General features: G+C 47.2%; 1 protein-coding gene across 7 annotated transcripts in view; it reads left to right on the top strand.

Annotated features, from left to right (window-relative positions):
* The window catches only part of PI4KA (phosphatidylinositol 4-kinase alpha), a 146,813-nt gene that overhangs the window by 40,948 nt on the left and 80,995 nt on the right, over positions 1-24,870 (top strand). For 6 of the 7 annotated variants that reach the window (XR_013399527.1, XR_013399528.1, XR_013399529.1 and 3 more), the window contains exons 9-19: positions 1,184-1,249; positions 5,100-5,196; positions 7,736-7,927; positions 8,496-8,596; positions 9,585-9,714; positions 11,216-11,348; positions 13,910-14,005; positions 14,399-14,582; positions 14,979-15,082; positions 17,323-17,491; positions 20,416-20,466. Coding sequence is in view for 4 of the 7 variants with exons in the window: in XM_077950619.1 (XP_077806745.1) it covers positions 1,184-1,249; positions 5,100-5,196; positions 7,736-7,927; positions 8,496-8,596; positions 9,585-9,714; positions 11,216-11,348; positions 13,910-14,005; positions 14,399-14,582; positions 14,979-15,082; positions 17,323-17,491; positions 20,416-20,466 (1,323 nt within the window). In the remaining 3 variants the exon portion in view is untranslated. The remainder of the gene's footprint in view (positions 1-1,183; positions 1,250-5,099; positions 5,197-7,735; positions 7,928-8,495; positions 8,597-9,584; positions 9,715-11,215; positions 11,349-13,909; positions 14,006-14,398; positions 14,583-14,978; positions 15,083-17,322; positions 17,492-20,415; positions 20,467-24,870) is intronic. The other variant, XM_077950618.1, reaches the window with a different exon arrangement.

Here is a 24,870-nt window from a genome sequence, read left to right as displayed (position 1 = left end):
GCTTCTCAGTGTCAGTGCCCCAGACAGAATAGTGGCCTGGTAGAGCCATGACCTTCACAGATGACTGTTCCCAGTACCATGTCAGAAATTCTAACTGAAGACTGACTGTTTCACATCCTTTCTTGGGGTATTATTTTTTGCAGTATATTTTAACTTTTTTCAAGTTTAGGTTTTCTTTATTTTTGATATGGAGTCTCGCCCTGTCGCCTAGGCTGGAGTGCAGTGGCACGATCTTGGCTCACTGCAAGCTCCACCTCCTGGGTTCATGCCATTCTCCTGCCTCAGCCTCCCGAGTAGCTGAGACTCCAGGCACCTGCCACCATGCCCGGCTAATTTTTTGTATTTTTAGTAGAGACGGGGTTTCACCGTGTTAGCTAGGATGGTCTCGATTTCCTGACCTCATGATCCGCCCACCTTGGCCTCCCAAAGTGCTGGGATTACAGGCGTGAGCCACCACGCCCAGCCTAGATTTTCTTTTAGGTGGTTTTTCATTTCTTTTCCTAGCATGTTTATCATTATCTGTACAGTTTGGAAATGACCTTCATCAAATACTACAGTTGTGGATGTGGGCAATTTTTTTTTTCTTTTTTTTTTTTTTTTTTTTTTTGGTGTTTCTGCAGTTGACAGAACAGTTCATTCCTATACTAAATGCTGTACAGAGAACAGGTGAAAATAATTGCTTCTATTGAAAATTTAAAATGTGAGCTCTAGTTTGAGTACCTAAGGGGTTGTAGAAGAGCCAGTGTACCTCGCCCAGGGAGGAGGGAGGTGCCATCAGCTCTAAGGACTGGCTGTGAGGGTGTCCTTGATGTCTGGGAGGGGATTGCAGGAGGATGTCACTCAAATGTGCTTGTTAACCATGAGTGGGTGAAATGGCAGCAAGGCCTGAGGTCTGCACATCCTGGAAACGGAAACCTCATATCAACAAATTTGAGGGAGTTTGGCTTTTTTCCTTTGTTTTTATGTCATTGCTATCTAAGGTAGGAAAGCAGTCCCAAGTAACTTCAGAATTAAAGGCATTTTGTGCGTATAGTTTAATACATAGCCATAATTTGTATTTAATGGCCTTTATCTGCATCACATTTTTCACCATGTGAGTTTGTCACGGGTTTTTGGTAGAAGGAGCTAGCATTTCTGTCTCTGTGTATGTCAGTTGCTTCATGAGGTTCTGTTTCCTTGGTAGGTGAAGAAGATCGTTGAGGAGCCTGTTCTCAAATCCTTGGATGCCATTGTAGCCAGTGTGATGGAGGTATGTCGCTTCTGAGGGCATTACCATGAAATCAGCCTGACTTAAACATGTGCGTAGAGAAAGCAGGAAGAGTTTGAGCAGGGGCTAGAGTGGAAGGGGTTTTGCAGTGTTTTCACTTCCCTTGTTTATGTGGTAACAATCCACCTGCCACTGAGGGCTTGGTCTATGCTGGGTACTGTTGCATGCTCTTTTAAAATCATCACCTCTTGGTGCCTCTGACTGGCAGCCAACGTCTCCATTTCACAGATGGAAGATAGAGTTTCAGGGAGAACTCACTAACGTGCCCACATCACGTAGTTATTGTGGGAGCTGGGAGTCTGGCCTGGGTCTCTCCTACTCTTTTATCTTCGTCGCTCCTTTGGTGCTTACAAAGCTGCTCCTCTGGGCTCAGCTGCATTTTCTAGGCATGTGCAAGCCCTGGTTTTTAAGGGTAAGGAGTGTGTAACTAGGTAACTTTTTTTTTTTTTTTTTTTTTTTTTGAGACGGATGGTCTCGCTCTGTTGCCCAGGCTGGAGTGCAGTGGCGTGACCTTGGCTCACTGCAAGCTCCACCTGCCGGGTTCACGCCATTCTCCTGCCTCAGCCTCCCAAGTAGCTGGGACTACAGGTGCCCGCCACCACTCCCAGCTAAATTTTTTTGTATTTTTTAGTAGAGATTGGTTTTACCATGTTATCCAGAATGGTCTTGGTCTCCTGACCTCATGATCCGCCCACCTCTGCCTCCCAGGGTGCTGGGATTACAGTTGTGAGCCACCATGCCTGGCTGGAACTTTTGTCTTTAATGTATTTGGAACCAAGGCCTACAGCATTACTTATGAAATCATTACATTGGTGCTGAGAGGTCTCAGAATCTCAGGGAACATTTGGGTTAGGACCCTCTTGAGGGTTAAGATACAGACAGGTTGTCATTTGCCAGGCTAATTATTACCATTGGTATGTCCTGGACCCAGATTCCTTGTTTAAGCCTGGTGTTCCTTCTCTTACCTGATTATAAGACGCACAGTGCCTGATACCACTGTACCTGGGGCTCAGGTATGAAGCAGGGAAGGAACTACCAGGGCCCTTCATGTGCTGTAGACCATGTCTTCCTGCTTCGCACCCCTGCCAGCAAGCTGTCGCAGATGTGAGATGGATGTGCTGGCTGTGGTTTGGTCTGGGTTGGTTCTTGATTAAGTAACAGAGTTCTTGTTAACTCCCAAGTTGCATCTGGGCAGTTCCTACCTTGTCTTCAACTCTTTTGCAGGTTGTCGTTCTGCCCATTGGCCTGAGCTTTAGCTCTCTCACTCGCTCACTGTAGACTGAACTTGTGGTCTCAGAGGCCTTTTGTTTTCCATCATCAGTGTGTGATCGTTTGTGATTGAGGAAAGATTAGGAGGACCAGGGCGAGAGCTGGGCTGGGCAGTTAGACAACTGGAGACTTATTGGGCCTGCACTTCTCCTCTGAGACCCTCCTCCTCATTGAACCAGGGCAGTTTCTGGTATTTTTTGTTTTGTAATTTGTACTTTAGCATAAACATCCATTTGAAGAAATGGTTTCATAGCTTAAAAAAACAGTTTCTTGTAATCTTGACCTAGAGTCTGCAATATACTAATCATTATCCATAACCAGTGTAATAATCACTACCAATTATTACATGCTTATTATGTGCCAGAACTTTACTCACTCACTCCTTGAATCTCACAGCAATCCCCAGTTTACACATGGGGAAACGGAGTCTTGGCTAAGGAACTTTATTTACATAGCTCGTGAGTGATGGAACCCGGCTGTGGGCTTTGGATGGTTGGTCTCCAGGGCTCCAAAGCTTAACACTCACGTTGTCTGGACTCCCAGAGTCAAAGCCCTGAACTGCTTTAACCTCTCGCAGTCTCGTTTTTCCATTTATGCCCTGTAAAGGCCACCAAACGTTGTCTGTAAAGCCATCATTGCAGTGCTGTCAACCACAGCTCTTCCTGTCAGTGCCCTCCTGGGAACTGGCATGACTCTCACACTCTCCACATGATTCTTCTTTTCTCCACTTGCTCACTCACCATCTGTCAACCTTACACTGCATGTCCCGTCCCACTCTGGCCGACTTCTAGCCCCTTAAAGATTTGCTATATTTGCAGAGCACTTTCACACTTGTCAAGAATTATAATATTAGCTGGGCATGGTGGTACATGCCTGAAGTCCCAGCTTCTCAGGAGGCTGAGGCAGGAAGATCACTTCAGCCCAGGAGTTCAAGGCTGCAGTGAGCTGTGATCACACTGCCCTCCAACCTGGGGTACAGAGTGAGACCCTATCTCCGAAAAAAAAAAAAAAGAAAAAAAACAAGAGTTATAATAAACCATAATTTTCCATCCTACTCAACTGGGAATGTATAGAAGTTAAGGACTGTTCTCTTTTTTTTTTTTTTGAGACAGAGTCTCGCTCTGTCACCCAGGGTGGAGTGTGGTGACGTGATCTTGGCTCACTGCAACCTCTGCCTCCCAAGTTCAAGCAATTCTTCTGCCTCAGCCTCCTTGGTAGCTAGGATTACCAGCTGGGTAGCCACCATGCCTGGCTAATTTTTTGTATTTTTGGTGGAGACGGGGTGTCACCATGTTGGACAGGCTGGTCTCGAACTCCTGATCTCGTGGTCCACCTGCCTTGTCCTCCCAAAGTGCTGGGATTACAGGTGAGAGCCACTGCACCCAGCAACTTTTTTTTTTTTTTTTTTTTTTTGAGACGGAGTTTTGCTCTTGTTGCCCAGGCTGGAGTGCAATGGCACCATCTCAGCTCACCACAACCTCTGCCTCTCAGGTTCAAGGGATTCTCCTGCCTCAGCCTCCCAAGTAGCTGGGATTACAGGCATGCACCACCACGCCTGGCTAGTGTTGTATTTTTAGTAGAGACAGGGTTTCTCCATGTTGGTCAGGCTGGTCTCAAACTCCTGACCTCAGGTGATCCACCCGCCTTGGCCTCCCCAAGTGCTGGGATTACAGGCATGAGCCACCGCCCCTGGACTGGACTATTATCTATCTTTCTTTTTTTTTTTTTTTTTTTTTTTTTTTTTTGAGACAGAGTCTCGCTCTGTCACCCAGGCCGGAGTGCTGTGGCCGGATCTCAGCTCACTGCAAGCTCCGCCTCCCTGGTTTACGCCATTCTCCTGCCTCAGCCTCCCGAGTAGCCGGGACTACAGGCGCCCGCCACCTCGCCCGGCTAGTTTTTTGTATTTTTTAGTAGAGACGAGGTTTCACCGTGTTGGCCAGGATGGTCTCGATCTCCTGACCTGGTGATCCTCCCGTCTTGGCCTCCCAAAGTGCTGGGATTACAGGCTTGAGCCACCGCGCCCGGCTATCTTTCTTAACTTATTAGACCTTGTGCGAATTTTTTTTTTTTTCAGCAGAAGAATAGTGCTGCATTTCAAATAGATTCCTAAAGAATAATTTAAAATGCGTTTTAGTTACAAAACATGAATTGTATCTGAAGGTGTCCTGGCTGTAATGTCTATCCTTGGGATGATGGACAGTGTGGATCCCTTACTCTGGTGGCCTTCGTCATTCTTCCTCCTTCACCACTTCCCATGTCCCTGTTTGGGCCAATGATGGCCAAAGATGGCGAGCTTCAGCCACAGCAAGGAGGTTCCTACTAGGGTGCAGATGGCTGCTCCCCCACAGGCATCTCTGGACTGCATGAGCCTCCTGTTTTCCTTGATCTGATGCTTAAGAGGGTGAAGACAGTAAAGTGTCCAAGTGATGAGTCGTGATAAACAGTTACTTCATTTAGAATGCTAAGTCACGAATCACCATTCCACAGGGCCTTGCTGTGAAGGCAAAGGGTGGGCAGAAGGGAGTTTCTGTTCTGTAGTCATGTTTGTCTGCCTTCCCTGCAGGCCAACCCCAGTGCTGATCTCTACTACACTTCCTTCAGTGACCCCCTCTACCTGACCATGTTCAAGATGCTGCGCGACACTCTGTACTACATGAAGGGTGAGGACAGTTTGCCCGTGTGTTTGTGAGTACAGCAAGACTGGCTCCCAGGCCACTGTCGCATGCTAGTGGTTGCAGACTGGTACTCAGTTTTTGCTGGGGCCACTTAAAAACACATATGAGCAATGTGGTTATGTTACTGGAATTTTGGGAAAAAAGCAAATTCAAAAAATCTATCCATGATCCTGCAACCCTGGTACCATCAGTGATGGCTCCTTTGCTGAGTTTATTTCCTAAGGTGTTTTTCTAAAATGTGCATGTTATATTGTCCTAAGCACACTAAGCACAGGTACAGTTTTACATACCATTTAGATATTTTAGAAAATAAAAAAAGAGGCCGGGCATGGTGGCTTATGCCTGTAATCCCAACACTTTGGGAGGCTAAGATGGGCGGATCACTTGAGGTCAGGAGTTCAAAACCAGCCTTGCCAAACAGGGTGAAACCCTGTCTCTATTAAAAATAACAAAAAAAGTTAGCCAGGCACGGTGGCATGCACCTGTAATCCCAGCTACGCAGGAGGCTGAGGCAGGAGGATTGCTTGAACTCGGGAGGTGGAGGTTGCAGTGAGCCCAGATCGTGCCACTGCACTCTAGCCTGTGTGACAGAGTGAGACTCCATCTGAAAAAAATTTAAAAAAAGAAAATGAAGCACTTGTAATACATACAATCTCTTAACATAGAGATACTAGCTTTTTTTTTTTTTTTTTTAAATAGTGTCTTGCTCTGTCGCCCAGGCTGGAGTGCATTAATAGCATGATCTGGCGTCACTGCAACTTCTGCCTCCCGGGCTCAAGCTATTCTCTCGTGCCTTAGCCTCCTAAGTAGCTGGGATTACAGGTGTGTGCCACCACGTCTGCCTAATTTTCGTGTTTTTAGTAGAGATGGGGTTTCACCAGGTTGGCCAGGCTGGTCTTGAACTCCTGGCCGCAAATGATCCACGCCCCCTTGGTCTCCCAAAGTGCTGGGATTACAGGTGTTAGCCACCGCACGCAACCGGAGACAATATCTTAATAGCTAACATGCACACACAACAATTTAGCATTTTCTTCTAGTCCCTCTTTCATGATTTTTTCTTTCCCAGAAGTAAGGAAATAATCTTTTATGCATTTTACAAAATGTTTTTCCTGTGCTCTCACCTCACACTGTTGAGTGTTCTTTGTAAGCATAAGTTTTGATGAGCACATAATATTTTATCAGGAAGGTATACCAAAATTTAGTAACCACTTTCCTAATCTGATTCTGAACATTCCTCGGAAGCTGAGTCATCTGGGGCCACAGCAAGGGTTGAGACTCCCTAAGAAGGGGCATCAGGGATTGCCCCTGCCCTCCCCACCACCCATGCTGTGTGTTACTGGCTGCCTTGGCTGGGCCGATTTGTGTGCATCATCGTGGTTCTCCTGAATTTTCCACGCCCTGGGGATGAGAGTTTGAAAAGTCTCTCAAACTCAGGGTGAGTGCTCTGAAGATCCAAATAATTCTCTTCTCAAGGCTACAACCAGTTTTTACCCTTATCTGACAACCCTTTTCTTTTTCTTTTTTTTTCTTTTTTTTTGAGATAGAGTCTCGCTGTGTCGCCCAGGCTGGCATGCAGTGGCGCAATCTCGGCTCACTGCAAGCTCCGCCTCCCGGGTTCAGGCCATTCTCCTGCCTCAGCCTCCCGAGTAGCTGGGACTCCAGGCACCCACCACCACACCTGGCTAATTTTTTGCATTTTTAGTAGAGACGGGGTTTCACCATGTTAGCCAGGATGGTCTCGATCTCCTGACTTCGTGATCTGTCCGCCTCGGCCTCTCAAAGTGCTGGGATTACAGGTGTGAGCCACCGCATCCAGCCCTGACAACCTTTTTCTTAAAAGAAAAAAAAAAATCACAGAAGTATCTCATATTGTCAGTGGAAGTAGTTCCAGTGACAATACTTCCCAATTTATATGTTTTGTGTATTCAGGTTTTAGTACATTGACTGCTTAAAACAAAGCATGGCTGTAACATCCCCGGGAAATTATCATTTCCTCTGATTGCCAGGTTGTGTGCATGTGGAGGACAGCTGTGCACTTCCTATCCAACTTCTTTCCAGTGGGCATTCTTGGACCCACAGTGGCCAGTAGCAAATGCTACTTTTCTGGGGTTTTTGTTAAAAGGCGAAGACTGTGGCCGGGTGCGGTGGCTCAAGCCTGTAATCCCAGCACTTTGGGAGGCCGAGGCGGGTGGATCACGAGGTCAGGAGATCGAGACTATCCTGGCTAACATGGTGAAACCCCATCTCTACTAAAAATACAAAAAAAACTAGCCGGGCGTGGTGGCGGGCGCCTGTAGTCTCAGCTACTTGGGAGGCTGAGGCGGGAGAATGGCGTGAACCCGGGAGGCAGAGCTTGCAGTGAGCCGAGATCACGCCACTGCACTCCAGCCTGGGAAACACAGCGAGACTCCGTCTCAAAAAAAAAAAAAAAAAAAAAAAAGGCGAAGACTGTAGCTGCTGCCAGCATTGCCTGTGTTCTGCTGTAGTTTTGTTCCTAGCTGTGATGCCACACTCTTTCCTGCAGACCTCTCGACCTCTTTTGTGAAGGAGATCCATGATTTTGTGCTGGAGCAGTTCAACACAAGCCAGGGGGAGCTCCAGAAGATTCTACATGACGCAGACCGGATCCACAATGAGCTGAGCCCCCTCAAATTGCGCTGCCAGGCTAATGCCGCCTGCGTGGACCTCATGGTGTGGGCCGTGAAGGACGAGCAGGGTGAGACAGACTGCCTTGCTTCTCATGTGAGCTCCAAACATGCCCCAGAGGCTTTCTTCCCACAGGTTTCCCCCAACGACTTCTAGAACGCTTGGCTCTGTTACTAGCAGGGGCAGTTGCAGTAGACCTCCAGGGCACGTGCAGAGTGAAGCATCAGCCCCTGCTGTGCTCTACATCTGGTGTCCTGTCCTGCACGGAGGGCACTGGACCTGGGAGGATGGGGATGCCCGTGGCCTCAGGGCCCGTGTGTGCTGTCTGCTGCATCTCGCTGGTTCTTTAGGTTTTTCTGTGGTGACATGGAAGCTCAGTGCCTTCAGGTGAAGTGTTTTTCTAGGGGAGGAGTAAAATGGGAAGTTTTCCTGTGGAATGGACACTGCGGGGACGAGGGGTCTTAGGGCCAGCGGAGGAGAGAGAGAATCACACACTGTGTGACCTCTCAGTATGAATAAGCCCCGCCTAAAGTATATCACTGGGATTTTATTAAATTCTGTGCTTACTTGGTGGATAAGCGTGTTAGAAAGACTGGCCTGTGCTGATCACTCAGCGCCTCTTCTGGTTTTGAATTAAGGTGCGGAAAACCTTTGCATCAAGCTATCTGAGAAGCTGCAGTCCAAGACGTCCAGCAAAGTCATCATTGCTCACTTGCCCCTGCTGATCTGCTGTCTGCAGGTCAGTCTCCTTGAACCCAGAGAGGCTCAAATCCCATCTGTAGGGCTTTCCTCTGGTCATGCTGTTGCTGTTCAGGCTATGTTGGGCACACCAGCAGTGGTGACCATGCGGGTTCTGTCTTTAGAAGCTTTAACCAGTGCCTGCTGTGCACAGTTCATCACTGAGTGTGGGCTGCCCCCTACAGGATGCCAGGGCTTTCTGCAAGTGGCATCTGGGTGCAGCTGGCTTCAGTTCTCATTTGTTGTGAGGCTGTGGGGCCATTCCCAAGGTCTGTGGGGGAAGGACTGTTGACATGTGCCATGGGGCCACGCAAGGGGACATCTTCTGACACCCACAGTGCTAGCTCTGCTCTGCCAAGACTCTTACCTTGTCACAATCCCATTAACTCCACCCCTGCCATTGTTTAAAAGTTCTGTTTTGCCCCTTTCTTCTTTAGTTTGCTTCCTAAAGAGATGAGCACACTTTAACAGTCTATATCCTGTGGCCAGGTACTGTGGCTCACGCCTGTAATCTCAATACTTTGGGAGGCAGAGGTGGGAGGGCCGCTTGAGCCCAAGACCAGCCTGAGCAACATAGTGAGACCCCATCTCTACAAAAAATTTAAAAAATTAGAATGTTAGGGATGATGGTGTGTGCCTACAGTCCCAACTACTCAGGAGGCTGAGGTGGGAGCATTGCTTAAGCCCAGTAAGTCAAGGCTGCAGAGAGCTGTGATCGTGCCACTGCACTCCAGCCTAGGTGACAGAGCAAGACCCCGTCTCAAAATCAAAACAAAAAAAACAGTAGTTGATGTCCCTTATAGGTGGAGGAGAACCAGCACCATCCCTTCCCTGTCTTTTTATGTCCTGGGCAGATGGCCTATGGGAGCTCTGACCATGGAAATTTTGGGTCAGACTTGGGTACTGAAGGGTTGAGCATCTCCCTGCTCAGGGCCTACTCAGATGGTCCCACACCAGAGGCCATGTGACAGGTTGATGGTGTGTTGCAGGGTTTGGGCCGCCTGTGCGAGAGGTTCCCGGTGGTGGTACACTCTGTGACACCGTCCTTGCGAGACTTCCTGGTCATCCCGTCCCCAGTTCTGGTGAAGCTCTACAAGTACCACAGTCAGTACCACACAGGTAATAACAGACCGTGTGCCCTTCAGGCCCTGAGAAAGGGACTGTGTGAGCCCCACACAGGTTTCATGACTGTACCTGGGCACATTCCTTCGCCACACCTTTCCTTCTGTCTTTCCCTCTGCGTCCCCTTGAAGCTCCAGGCCTTTCCTCCTCGGTCTTCTCTCATCCTATATTCATGTTACCACCAAAGGCCCCTTCAAATGCTGTTTTCTTTTTGACATCTCTCACTGTGGAAGTCTGAAATGCAAATCCTATGTGCCCCAAATACTTAGCCAGGGGCCCAGTCCCTACTACCTCTACGAGAATGGATTATGATGTTTCCACGTATGATGAAACAATAATTAACATTAATTAATTAATTAAACACCTACTGTGTGCTAGTGGCTCTGATGTAGTATCACCCTGTTACCCACAGTCTCATGAAGGTGGCCGTTTTTTTTTTTTTTCTGAGACAAAGTCTTGCTCAGTCGCCCAGGCTGGAGTGCAGTGGCGTGATCTCGGCGCACTGCAAGCTCCGCCTCCCGGGTTCATGCCATTCTCCTGCCTCAGCCTCCCCAGTAGCTGGGACTACAGGCGCCTGCCACCATGTCCAGCTAATTTTTTTTGTATTTTTAGTAGAGACTGGGTTTCACCATGTTAGCCAGGATGGTCTCGATCTCCTAACCTCGTGATCCACCCTCCTTGGCCTCCCAAAGTGCTGGGATTACAGGCGTGAGCCACTCTACCCAGACCGTTTATACATTTTTTCTTTTTTTTAACAGAGTCTCGCACTGTTGCCTAGGGTGGGACTGCAATGGTGCGATCTCAGCTCTCTGCAACCTCTGCCTCAGCAATTCTCCTGTCTCAGCTGTTTTTATCTTCCCCTTCAGATGAAGACTTAAACTCAGAGCATTTTAAAGTTTTAACCAGGCGTGATGGTGCTCATCTGAGTCCTAGCTACTCAGGAGGCTGAAGCTGTAGGATGGCTTGGGCCCAGGAGGTTGAGGATGCAGTGAGCTGTGATAGCGCCACTGCACTCCAGCCTGGGTGACAGAGCAAGACCCTATCTCAAAAACAAACAAATAAAAAACAAGACTTCCCTGGACCTCATAGTGGGGAGGGTTCTCTCAGGCTGTAAGGTCCCTGCTCTCCCAAGCGTCCCCAACCCTTCCAGGCTTTGTCCATATTAGTGAGATAACTCCAAGCCCTGGGCCATGCCTCACTTTCCCTCAGGGCTGCCTTTGGTGGTTGGTCATCAGTACTTTTGAACAGTTTATTGAGAAATTGCTGGTTTTCTATATTTATCACTTTGTAACCTGAATATTCTTCCTTTTCGTTTAAACATATTATTTTCTGTTGGTCTTAGACTCTTCTGTTTCTGATATATTTGGGTCAGATGTTTTTAGAGTGATCATTTTGCTTTTATAAATGATCAGCATATCATCTTGGTTTTTGAATTACAAAGAAGGTGCTGGAAAATAATAGGCTTAACCAGCTATATATTTGAATTTTTTACTTTCAGTTGCTGGCAATGATATAAAAATCAGTGTGACCAATGAGCATTCCGAGTCAACCCTGAACGTCATGTCGGGTAAGAAGAGCCAGCCCTCTATGTACGAGCAGCTCCGAGACATCGCTATTGACAACATCTGCAGGTGGGAAGCTGGGCAAGTGGCGAGTAGACAGCAGTGTTCCAGACAGCGGGTTATTACAAAATAAGAGACATTTATACTGGTTTTTTTTTGAGATTGAGTCTCTCCCTGTTGCCCAGACTAGAATGCAGTGGCGCAGTCTCAGCTCACTGCTACCTTTGCCTCCTGGGTTCAAGCGATTTTCCTGTCTCAGCCTCCCCTGAGTAGCTGGGATTACAGGCATCCACCACCACGCACAGCTAATTTTTGTATTTTTAGTAGAGATGGGATTTCACCATGTTGGCCAGGCTGGTCTTGAACTCCTGACCTCAGGTAATCCACCTGCCTTGGTCTCCCAAAGTGCTGGGATTACAGGTGTGAGCCACCACACCCAGACCATTTACAAATTTTTTTTTTTTTTTTTTTTGATACAGAGTCTCGCACTGTTCCCTGGGGTGGGAATGCAATGGCGTGATCTCGGCTCACTGCAACCTCTGCCTCAGCAATTCTCCTGCCTCAGCCTCCCAAGTAGCTGGGATTACAGGTGCACACCACCATGCCTGGCTAATTTTTTGTATTTTTAGTAGAGACAGGATTTAACTATGTTGGCCAGACTGGTCTCAAACTCATGACCTCGTGATCCGCCTGCCTCAGCCTCCCAAAGTACTGGGATTACAGGCATAAACCACCACACCTGGCTGCATTTATACTTTTTTAAAGCTTGTTTCTGATTATTTTAAGCCTACACTTGATCTGTAAAGAGGAATTATTTCATATTTTACTTCTTTTCTTTTCCTGATCATAAACATAATAAAGGCCTGGCGCAATGGCTCACGCCTGTAATCCCAGCTACTAGGGAGGCTGAGGCAGGTGGATCATGAGGTCAGGAGTTCAAGACCAGCCTGGCCAGTATGGTGAAACCCCGTCTCTACTAAAAATACAAAAAATTAGCCGGGCATGGTGGCGCATGCCTGTAATTCCAGCTGCTTGGGAGGCTGATGCAGGACAATCACTTGAACCGGGGAGGCAGAGGTGAGCTGAAATCATGCCATTGCACTCCAGCCTGGGCAACAAGAGTGAAACTCTGTCTCAAAAACCGTAATAAGAAATTCTTCCTTTTTTTTTTTTTTTTAAAAAAAAAACAGAGTCTTGGGCTGGGCGCGGTGGCTCAAGCCTGTAATCCCAGCACTTTGGGAGGCCGAGATGGGCGGATCACAAGGTCAGGAGATCAAGATCATCCTGGCTAACCCGGTGAAACCCTGTCTCTACTAAAAAATACAAAAAATTAGCTGGGCGAGGTGGCAGGCGCCTGTGGTCCCAGCTACTCGGGAGGCTGAGGCAGGAGAATGGCGTAAACCAGGGAGGCGGAGCTTGCAGTGAGCTGAGATTGCGCCACTGCACTCCAGCCTGGGTGACAGAGCGAGACTCTGTCTCAAAAAAAAAAAAACAAAAAAAAAAAACGGAGTCTTGCTTTGTCACCCACACTGGAGTACAGTGACCTGGTCTCGGCTCACTGCAAGCTCCACCTCCCGGGTTCACACCATTCTCCTGCCTCAGCCTCCCCAGTAGCTGGGACTACAGGTGCCCGCCACCACGCCTGGCTAATTTTTTTGTATTTTTTTGTGTGCTTTTTTTGTTTTTTTTGGTTTTTTTTTTTTGTAGAGATGGGGTTTCACCATGTTAGCCAGGATGGTCTCAATCTCTTGACCTCGTGATCTGCCCACCTCTGCCTCCCAAAGTGCTGGGATTACAGGCGTGAGCCACCGCACTTGGCTAAAAAATTCTTACTAGAGAAAAATTGTATCGTATAGAAAAGTAAAAAGACAAAGATTACCCATTAGCTCACCATCCAGAGTAACATCATCATATATTCTTTACCTTGTTTTCTGTGGAATATTTAATATAAATGTGAGGTTTTTAAATATGATCAGGTACCCCTTGCTGCCCAGACTCCTGCACTGTGGACTCTTGTTCTTCCAACTTGGGAGCCAAATACAGTCTGATTCCATGCAAATGCCTCTTTGCCTGGATTCTGGTTCCTCGCCCTTGGAAGCTAAATCAGGATGGCAGCTTGTCTGTCAGACTCAAACTGTTCTCTCAACTCTGGCCCAGGAGCCAAACAGATGTGGAGAGCTAGGACATCTTACAAGATTTTATGTTTTTAGGGGCTTTAAATTTTTCTCCTTTTCCCTATAACATAAATGTTTCTCCATACCATGAAAACCTTGGTATATAATTGTGATGTTTCCTCTGCTATCTTGGGACCATTTGTCTTTTCAATCAGTCTCTGTGACCTTAAGGAACAGTACAAGGGATTGAAATTGGAATTAGAGTGAGCATGATATTCCAAAGGAAACTGTTCTGGGCAAAATAATGAAATTATTGTTTCTGACTGAGATATTTATCAAGTGGGCGAAATCTGGAGTAATTCTTTGAATTCATTCTGTGTTATGACCTCCAATTTTGGGGGAAGAAAATTTGAGCAGTTCTTTAAACTTTGTAGGCCTAAGGAAGGAAAAATTTAAAAACAAAAAACCTGTCTTGTTTTGATGCCTCAATGCCACATGGGTTTTCTTGCTCCTCAGGTGCCTGAAGGCTGGATTGACGGTGGACCCAGTGATCGTGGAGGCATTCTTGGCCAGCCTGTCCAACCGGCTCTACATCTCTCAGGAGAGCGACAAGTACGCCCCCATTCCTGTCTCTCAGAGACAACCCATTGTTCTCAGCAGGCTTGTGTGGGGCACCTGGCATTGTGCGTATGGATGCGTCTGTCCTTATCTCCTTGCCTCAGAGCATAGGCATGCATCAGGGTTGTCACAAGATTTAAGGTGAAGTCCACCTTGGAACGTACTTCCTGGACCACTGTGTGGAAGTCGAGAAAGATCTTTGTCATCCAGCCTAGTACCTGGGGCTTGCCTTTCTGCTGGTGGTTAAAATCCTGGACTGTCAGTTTCAGATGAATACTTCATCAAGACTGTTAGGAAATTAAGGTCTAGATTGTAGTCTCTGGGTACTGTTTCACTACTGCATGCTGGAGGACTGTTGCTAGGGCGCTTCTGTTCTTCCTTTTGTAGGGACGCTCACTTGATTCCCGACCACACAATCCGAGCCTTGGGACACATCGCGGTGGCCTTAAGGGACACCCCGAAGGTCATGGAGCCCATTCTGCAGATCCTGCAGCAGAAATTCTGCCAACCACCCTCCCCTCTCGATGTGCTGATTATTGACCAGCTGGGCTGCCTGGTTATCACCGGAAATGTAAGGGAGGCCAGAGCCGGGACACCACTAACCCTGTTACATTACAAGCTACATTAAACTCTTGACTGTAAGGGATGTGCAAATACAGATTAAATATACCTTGCAGATGAGCTAAATGCTGACAACTGTTTTAATACTGAGTAGTAAGAATAGTATAAAGTGCTATGAGTGCTGGGGAAGAAGAGGTTTAATTTCTTGTCGGTGTATTATAACAGAATATTTGAATCTAAGCCATGTTCCTTTTAGCTTTTAATTTGAGGTTTGATTAAAGCTTTAGAAATGGATGATCTTTGAGCTGTTGTGCCCCATGATTCCAGAGCTTTCCCTCTGGGTGATGACAGGAGGGGCCTCATGAGGGCATCCTGCATGGTGACAGTGCCCCTCGCTCTCTCCCAGCAATACATCTATCAGGAAGTGTGGAACCTCTTCCAGCAGATCAGTGTGAAGGCCAGCTCCGTTGTATACTCAGCCACCAAAGATTACAAGGACCACGGCTACAGGTAACTGGACTTCATTGTCACTTTTTTATCATGACAGTATTTAATTTACTTTGAAAATGGGAGGTTTGTGAATTTGTCTCCTAAATAAACTCTTCTTACAAGAACACTATATGCTACAGATCAATGCACACATAAGGGGGGAAATGAAAACCCGATGTGCCCCCTGCAGAGGTGACCATCAAGCATCTCAGCGCACGAGATCTCAGCTCCTGCCTCTCCTTCTGATCGGGCCCATGCTGCACATGCAGCTAACCTGCTTTTTTATGGGGCAGCACATCAGCCACACCATGAATGATCCTGCACAGGTTGCCTTTAGAGGTTGCGGAGCGTCCCATCCTGTAGCAGAACCGAGATTTAACCAGCCAGTCCCTAGTTTGGATTTTAGGTTGTCTTCCAGTTTTCCCACTAATAAATGCAGCATTGACAGCCTAACAGCTACATATCTCTGAGCATCTTTGATGCTTTCTGTGGGTTAGATTCAGAGAAGTAGGATTTTGGGTCCAAGGAAGTAGGTGTTAAATGTCTTTGAACATTTGATACTTGTATAAAGTCTGACCAGTTTTCCCTGACAGACGGAGAGATGCTTCTTGGCTATTCCTTACCCTCCTCTAGGAATGCCTTAAGGACAGGGACATGTTCATCCATGTTTGGAAGAGAGGGAAGGGGAGAGGTGAAGTCAGATGAGGACAGGAGGCTGGGGAGGGAAGAAGAGAGCCCTTTTGCAGGCGTTACTCTTCTTGACCTCCAGGCTCCTCCCTTCTGACTCTGAAGTCCAGTCTCTCCATGTCAGTTTAGTGGGTGGGAGTGCAGCTGTGGAGCCATGCCATGTGGCTGCATGACTTCAGAAAATGCTGAACCTCTCTGTGCCTCAGTTTCCTCATCTGCCAAATGAGAACCTGCCTGCAGTTGGGAATGAGACTGCATACGTTAAAGTTCTCAATCAATAGAGCTGTCTCTCACATCGATACTACTTCATTGCCTTCTTGCTGCCACCGTCATGAGCCCAGGCTGCTAGAACAGCCTGAAGACTGGATTGGGGATGGGGTCAGGCTCTCCTTTCCTTCTTCCTCTGTCCCATTCTTTGCCGTGGAACCTGCACACAGGCTAACACGTTGCTTCCTTGTGCCTGTGTGACTGCTGGGCCCTTTCTCCAGGGGCCTCCTCAGCTGCCTCCCCGGTTGCCTTTGCTCCCACCCCTCCTAGATGTTCTGCCACGCCTTACCGTGAGTGTGTAGCATCTGCCAGTCTTCATCCTTCCATTTCTTCAGTTCTGGCTTAGCTTGCCTCTCTTTCCATAAAGCCTTTTCTCATCTTGCCACCAAAAATGATTTGTCCTCTTCCTCACCAGCAGAAGCATTTACTGCCCTTTGTTTGCCGTTGACCTACCAGGTGTTACCTAACTGCAGTGCCTTTTGCTGTGGCTGCTGTTGCTCTGGGATTTCTTAGTGGGGCAGACGACATGCTCAGTGCTTCGCATGGTGTTTCACTCTTCCCATGATCCTACGAAGAGGAATTATTATCCTTGTTTTACTTAGGAAGAAATTGAGGCTCAAAGACTTAAGAGACTTACCCAAGGTCGTGCCGCTTGGACGTGACAGAGTCTGGCAGTCTCCAGGGCCACAGAAGCCTGGTTGGCTTCCATGGTTCAGGTTTTTGGCCAAAGGGGCAATGTCAGCTTCACATCCGGCGTTTACATGAGGCCAGCCAGGATCCTGAGGCAGGACCCTGGAACACTTCCTGAGCATTCGATGTGAAAAAATGCTGACGTCAGCTCCAAGGTGGAGGCAGCATTAGGGAGAAGCTGGTCATGAAGTGAAAGTTCTGTGGGTGGTAAATGATGCATTAAGGCTCTTGGTGATTTGTGGGGGGAAAGCAAGATCCAACCTGGAATGCCTGGGCATGGGCCCTTTCGTTTTCAGCCCTGAGGGAAGTGTCCTGAGACCCTCACAGGTCCCCAGTGTTGCAGATGCCTGGAACTTAGTCTCCTGGAGGTCCTTACTACATCTCAGGAGAAAGGGTTACAGTCATTTCTGCAGCAGTTGAGTTTCTTTTACGGGCTGTTTTTCACAAAGATGACGTGTCCTTCTCCACTTGAGATTCCTTTGGTTTACAGACACTGGGAGGAGTGTGCTAAGGCAGGCTGGGCCTGGCCCACTCAGCTCTCCTCACCCCTGCAGTGCTGTCCCTTGGGGATGGTTGAGGGCATGGCAGTGGCTGTTATTTTACTCTTTCTTTTTCAGGCATTGCTCCCTGGCAGTGATTAATGCCCTGGCCAACATTGCGGCCAACATCCAAGACGAGCACCTGGTGGATGAGCTGCTCATGAACCTGCTGGAATTGTTTGTGCAGCTGGGGCTGGAGGGGAAGCGAGCCAGCGAGAGGGCAAGCGAGAAGGGCCCTGCCCTGAAGGTAGGAAGGAGGATGGCTGTGCCTTCCCCATCAGTGTCCCATCCCTGCTGGCCAAGGCTTAGTCTCCAGGCACCATCTTGGTTGGAATATGGCACTTTCTTTGTTGAGTGATTTAAATGTGCCTGGTAGAATGCAAGTAAGAAGGGGTGGGGTTCTTTCTCAAGGATGCTGGCAGGGATGGAGGAGAGGGCAGCTTTCTCACTGAGTTATATCCAGCTCATGGTAGCTGCTTTCCCCATCCCAGACATGACAACAGTCTAGCCTCAGCTCCCCATGGGCCCCTCTCTCTCTCCTTGCCTTCTTCATGAAGCCCGGGGTGGTAGCTGGGCCTAGGAGGACTTTAAGGGCCCATCATCAGAACACAGCGGTAACATGAGAAGGGCCAGAGTTCACCTAATCTCAGGCCACCCAAGGAAGACAGGTCCACTGAGACAAACAAATGTCCTGTCTTGAATGCCCAAATACATTTGTGGTGGGGCCGAGGCAGGTGAGGCCTCTTCTTCTGTAACTCCCCAGTAGCATGTCACGTGGGCACCAGTGGCTCTACCATGTTAGGAATAATGCTTAAAATGTTAAGGAAATTGAATATTTGAACAAAAGATGTTTAGTAAAGCAATGTTATTTTTGTGTAGAGGGTGTCTTTTTGGCTAGTTGTTAGGAAAGCATATTTGAATAAAGAGCATGAGAATTTTTATTTTTGACGCAAGTTTTGTTTTTGTATTTTTTTATTGACTGGGGTTGGGTCGTATAGTTGAAACTAATTTTGGTTGGCTAAACATTTGATTTTTTAAAATAGAGTGGGTATGTAAAAAAAAAAGTGGAGAGAAAAGGAAGGGGGGTGTTTGTAATGAGCTAGAAAGCTGGTTTTTTTTTTTTATAAGGAAAGGAATGTGAGTTGGTATTGATAACGCTTGGTACTGAGGCATATTTAGGCATTTAATAAAGGCAAAAAGAAAAAGAAGAAAAAGTGTGGGGTACTATAAATTAAAAAATAAAAGATTGATCAGATTATTTAAAGAAAAACCCCATTATATCCCACAACCATATCTCTGCTTCCACCCTGTTTTGTCATTTCCTCTCCCTTCCCTTCCTTCCTTCCCCTTCCCCCAGACAGCTGTTGTTTACCTACTCTCTGCCAGCTACTGTCCTAGGTCAGAGGTCAGCCCACTTTTTCTGTAAAGGGCCAGAGTATAAATATTTTACGCTTTGCAGGCCATACAGCCTCTGTTGTAACTGCTCAACTCAACTCTTCTATGGTTACCTGTTTGTGAACGAACAGGTGTGACTGTGCTCCTATAAAATTGTATTTGCAAGAACAGGCGTTGGGTTGGATTTGGTCCATGGGCCATAGTTTACCAGCCCTTGCTCTAGATGAGGGTGTTACAGAAGTGAACGAGACAGACAGGGTCCTCTCTGACTGTGGGGCTTAGTGGGAGAGTGAAACAGGGCAGTGTAGTGAGGGGCACTTTGGATTGGGCTTGTTGAGAAGGCCTCTCTGAAGAGTGACATCTGAGATGACAGCTGCATGGAGGAGTCCCCCTGTGAAAGTCTCAGTCAAGAGGGAGTGGCTGGTGCAAGCAGGGATCCTAAGACTTGTCCCTAATTCGGCCTTGCTATGCCGGGCCCTCCGACAGTGATGTGGCTGAATAACTTCCCAAGTCTCCCAGCGGGGTACACAGCTCGGACCACCTCAGTGCACAGGAAAGAAACGTGTCCCGCATGTCTAGCGGGACCTTAGGCATCAGGATAAGAGGAGGGTGCTGATGATACAAGGTGGTGCTGCGCCCCTGAGAAAGCAGAGGCTGTAACCTGTCTGAGGGGTGTTTCAGGAGCCTGCTCTCCCCTGGAAATTGGACCTCAGTGCCTCACCTTGTGGAGGACAAGAAGCTGTAATTATAAATTAAACTAAGATCTGTGGGTTGTTCTCCATCATCACGCAGCCCTTAGGCTATCGGTTTCCCAGAGGGGACCAGGCAAGGCCACCCTTGTGACCCCCAGCCCAGGGAAACCAGCTTGGCATTCTTTGTAAATTTTCAAAAAAATTTTTGTGGGTACATAGTAGGTGTATATATTTACAGCTTGGCATTCTGTCCCCACCACTGCAGTGCTGTGTGGCTTTGGCAAGCTACTGAGACCTCCCATGAATCTTCCCAGAAGTTAGTGCATGTGAAGCACTCAGCGCATGTGAAGCACTCAGCACGTGCCTGGCTGCAGTGGATGCTCAGGGTCTTCAGCTGCTGTCGTTATTATAGGTTAAGAGCATAAATCACGTCGGCTTAGGCCAGTGCTTCCAGAATTTTTACTAATCACTGTGTACTGAAGATTAGCTACATTTGTGTGTCTAGCCAGGGAGTCTTTTATTGTTAAGTAACCCCCCAAAATTTCCCTAGCTTGGAAAGAATATATGTTTATTTTAGAAAAGATACAGAAACCTATAAATAGTAAAGTAAAAAGCACTTATTCCTTGACTGAGATGACATAATCATTACTAACACTTTGACAGATTTCTTCCTAGCTTTTTTATGCGTATGTATTTATTACATAATTGGGATTGAATCATAGCACACTTTTAAATCTTGCCTTTTTTTTCATTTGACATGTGCTGTGGGCTCTTTCCATGGTGACTAAATGCTTTTCAGAAAGTTGTATTTTAAATGGCTGTGTCATGTCTAATTATGCAGAAGTGCCATGATTTATGTAATCATTTATGTAACCATGGTTTATTTTTCACATTTGTTTTCATTTTTTGCTGTTAAAATTATGCTGGATGAGCATCTCTATGCCTCTCTCTGCATACCTCTCATCATTTCTCTTAGATTAAGACATTCCAGGTTTACATAACACTATGTTGTATCTTGTGTGTTTTTTTTTTTAAATAAAAGAAACACATACTCTTTAATGACAACAATTCTGTTCTTTTCTAGGCTTCTAGCAGCGCAGGGAACTTGGGAGTACTCATTCCTGTAATAGCTGTGGTGAGTATTCATTAACTGAATGATGAAACTGCAGATACTGTGTGCATGCTTTGAGTCTTGCCTGGTGACGCATAGTAAATTCCTTAGAAAGGTGCAGTGTTGAGGCCCCTGTGCCTCTAGATGTGACTGCTTCAGCCATCACCAGCTCTTCCATGACAGCCCCGTAGGTGTGTCCACCGTGAGACACTCTTCACTCCCTTTCTCCATGCCCTGCCTGAACCCCCTCAACCAATTGACAAGGTCACTTGCTTTGGTTCCCTTCTGTGTGGCTCCTAGGTCCTAAATCTGACTCCACTTTCATCCTGTGTCTCATGCCTTCGTGACTGATGGTGGGCCAGCTCCCTGCTTCCATCCCTTCCTTGGATCCTTCCTGCAAGTGCAGGCCTGGAAGCCTCTTGTTGGTGGTCAGGCCTCGGAGCTGTGGCCCCAGTCTCCTCCAGGGGGCGTTGTTGGCATGGCGGGCACAGTCCCTGCCTCCTGTGCGGCACCATCATGTTGGAGAGCCTGTTTCCGTCCTGTCCTGTCCCAGCCTAGGTCTGCTTCTTCCCAGATGACTTGTAGAAGTTGTTTTTCCCTTTCTTCGTCACTGCTAGCTGCAAGTCCTAAGCCCAACACCTATGTTCCAGTATTTATTTTCATTCCATATTCTCTCCCTTCCATTTAATCGACCTTCTAGGCCATCCCTTGTGTCTGCCTTACAGTGCCTTCCCCCCTCCTCACCCCCTAGTAGTTCAAGTCTTGAGCACTTACATGTGTCCCCTTCAACTTGTACACCAGAGGGTTGGGCCTGGTGGCAGAACTGCTAGGGCAGCCTAGGGACGTGGAGGTCAGGTAGACAGGTGGCATTGCAGGCACAGAGAGGCACTTCTCCTGGTCTCAGTGAAGTGGTTCCCCTGCTCACACCATCTGAGTGTTCATCATTATTCCCAGTCTGGGGACTTCTAGGGTGTCCAGTTTTGGCTGGCCGAGGTAGATGAAAAATAGTAACTGACTGGTCTGCCATTATTTATCTTTAGTAGTAAAATGTTATATGTCGCGTGCTATTTATTTGTTTTTATTTTTTATTATATTGTATTTTATTTTTTATTTTTGAGACAGATTCTCACTCTGTCACCCAGGCTGGAATGCAGTGGTGCGACCTCGGCTAACTGCAATCTCCACCTCCTGGGTTCAAGCAATTGTCATGCCTTAGTCTCCCGAGTAGCTGGGACTACAGGCACGCCCCACCACGCATGGCTAATTTTTGTATTTTTAGTAGAGACGGGGTTTCACCGTGTTGGCCAGGCTGATCTCAAACTCCTGGCCTCTAGTGATCCACCTGCCTTGGCCTCCCAAAGTACTGGGATTACAGGTGTGAGCTGCCGCGCCTGGCCTGCCATGGTATTTTTTTTTTTTTTTTGAGACAGGGTCTCACTCTGGCATCTAGATTGGAGTGCAGTGGCACAATATCAGCTCACTGCAGCCTGGACCTCTGGAGCTCAAGCAATCTTCCCACCTCAGCCTTCCAGGTAGCTGGGACTACGGGTGCACATCACCATTCTCAGCTACTTTTTCTATTTTTTTGTAGAGATGGGGTTTTCCATGTCACCCAGGCTGGTCTCAAACTTCTGAGCTCAAGTGATCTGCCCACTTCAGCCTCCCATAGTGCTGGGATTACAGGTGTGAACCACCATGCCTGGCCCCATTGGTTGATTTTTCAAAACAGAAATTTTCCCACTGTATAGTTAATGTTGACTAGTGTATGCTTGTGTGTTTAAAGTGCTGTTGTATGTGGGCCTTTTATCTGACCTGGAAGAAAAAGTAAGGGACATGAAGCCCAAGGCACTCCTTGGCAGCAGGCTCTGCAGGAGAGCAAGTTTTAGGCAGACAGGGAGGATGCTTGGGGCAACACTAAAATCAGTGAGTTCCAGGATCTTTGACCATCAGAGTTTGATGACCTGTATTCTTGTGAGCTTTCAAATATGTTGAGCAGTTGTCATTTAGAGCTTAATATATGCATAGTGGAAATCTGTCGGGCACTTTGCACTTTTGGGAAGCAGTGAGTGGTGAGGTTGGTTGAAATTACGTGAATTTGAGGGTCACAGGGTTCCAAGTTGGACTCCTGGTCCTGCATGTGAGACTGTATGTGAGCCTGTGCCTCTCCAGGCTGCTGGGGTGGGTGGTACAGGCAGAACTGTTGTCTGTGGTAGCTTAGCACATGCTCACTTAAATACTCCCCTGATGTGACCTTTTACATGAGTAGAATAAGTGTATTTTTAGTGAAAGTTAATGGTTATATTATGGGGGAGGAAACAAATATTTGATTTTATTGCTCAATAAAGAGCACAGAGATCATGGGTTCTTGCATTTACTTTATGGTTACCCTTTGAACCTTCTGGAATAAACTAATTTCCGGAGGTGGTTTTTTGTTGTTGTTGTTTGTGTGTTTTTGTTTTTTGTTTGTTTGTGTTTTGTGAGACACTATCTCACTCTGTCACCCAGGCTGGAGTGCAGTGGCACGATCTTGGCTCACTGCAGCCTCCATCTCCTGGGTTCAAGCGATTATCCTACCTCAGCCTTCCACGCAGCTGGAATTACAGGTGTGCGCCACTATGCACAGCTAATTTTTGTATTTTTAGTAGAAATCGGTTTTTGCCATGTTCACCAGGCTGGTCTCAAACTCCTGGTTTCCAGTGATCCACCCGCCTCAGCCTCCCAAAGGGCTGGGATTACAGGTGTGAGCCACCATGCCTGGCCTACTTATTTTACTTTTTAAAAGAAAGATATACTCTATTTTGGACCTTTGATGGCACAGTATCTCAGATTACTCTGTTGAATGGAAGTACCAGTGGATTTGGGGCAGGAAGCCTGGGTTTTGGCCCCAATGCAGCTTTTCTCAGTGACTTTGAGGGAGTTGCTAGGAGGCTGGGTCGTACAATCTCTGAGGCTCCTTCCTGGCTAGGTTTGGTGATCTTTGCACTGCAACTTTGTGAATAATATTTCTTCAGAGATGTCATTGATTAAATTACTTCAGTTGTTATTTAGCTTGTTAAATGTTTTGAATGGTATCTAATGCTTAGAGACCTAGTTGTTCCACAGTCATATAATAGTGATTTAATAAGATGCACCTCCTTCTGGAAAAACATTCATGTATTTTGCTGAGAGCAAGTTTACTTGTGTCACTGGTCACTTTTGTGGCCTTGGAAGGGTTACTTATTTTCTCAGTGCCTGCAAAACCAGGTGTGTGTGGATTAACATGTTTTAGGTCACAGAGAACCTTTTTGAAAACTGTGCACTCTCCGTGGAAATCTGTATTATTCTCAAGACTTTACACGTAACTTCAGGAAGTTAAATGGAAACAATCTACCCAAGGCTCCCCAGTTAGGAAGGCCTGGCTTACGTACTCTCTTAGATTGAGAGTAACGTTATACCCTTTCCTAGTTCTTGCTAAACACCAAACAGTGATCTAAATGCTTTCCAGGCCAGGCATGGTGGCTCACACATGTAATCCCAACACTTTGGGAGGCCGAGGTGGGCAGATCACCTGAGGTCAGGAGTTCGAGACCAGCCTGTCCAACATGGTGAAACCCCATCTCTGCTAAAAATATAAAAATTAGCCAGGCGTGGTGGCGCATGCCTGTAGTCCCAGCTACTCAGGAGGCTCAGGCAGGAGAATTGCTTGAACCCAGGAGGCGGAGGTTGCAGTGAGCCAGGATTGTGCCATTGCACTCCAGCCTGGGCAACAGAGCGAGACTCTGTCTCAAAAAAAAAAAGAATAAATAAATAAATGCTTTCCAGACATTAATTTGATTAATCCTCACAGCAGTCCCTCAAGGTAAGTGCTGCTGGTCTCCCCATTTTACAGATGAGGATACTGAGGCACAGAACCTGCTACTAGAGTTTCATAGCTACTAGATATCAGAGCCAGGATTCCAACCAGGCAGCCTGGCTTAGAGCCTATGCTCTGAATACTCTCCTGCTTTGAGTAACAGATGGGCTAATTTCTGTAAGAGGGGATCTGAGAGATTCTGAGTGGGTGTACGTGAACAAAATATATTGAGACGGGGGCTTCTGGATGCTCAAGAGTGTGGAGGATCCACACTGACTGTAGCAGAGATGATGCTGGGTGAGCAGAAGTGACCACTGCCTTTCTGGGTATGGGACGGACATGGCAAAGGACTAAAAGGGTTTTTTGAGATCATTACTCTTAGAAATGAGAGGAGCCAAAAGGAAGCTGCAGCAAGATGAGAAATATAGGACAAGCACCAGAAAAGAAGAGTGGTGAAGCAGATTGGAAAATGAATTGAAGGAGTGGGCCATCCGCAGCATCAGGGCTCACCAGGAGACCGAGAGGATGGCTTGGGGCAATTCACCTAGCCCCTGCACTGTCAGCTCTCAGCAGAGTAAGGAGGCAGAGCCTGGTGT

Source organism: Macaca mulatta, chromosome 10 (assembly GCF_049350105.2).
Source record: "Macaca mulatta isolate MMU2019108-1 chromosome 10, T2T-MMU8v2.0, whole genome shotgun sequence".
NCBI classification, from domain to species: Eukaryota; Metazoa; Chordata; class Mammalia; order Primates; family Cercopithecidae; genus Macaca; species Macaca mulatta.
This window is presented reverse-complemented; position numbering and strand designations above follow the sequence as displayed.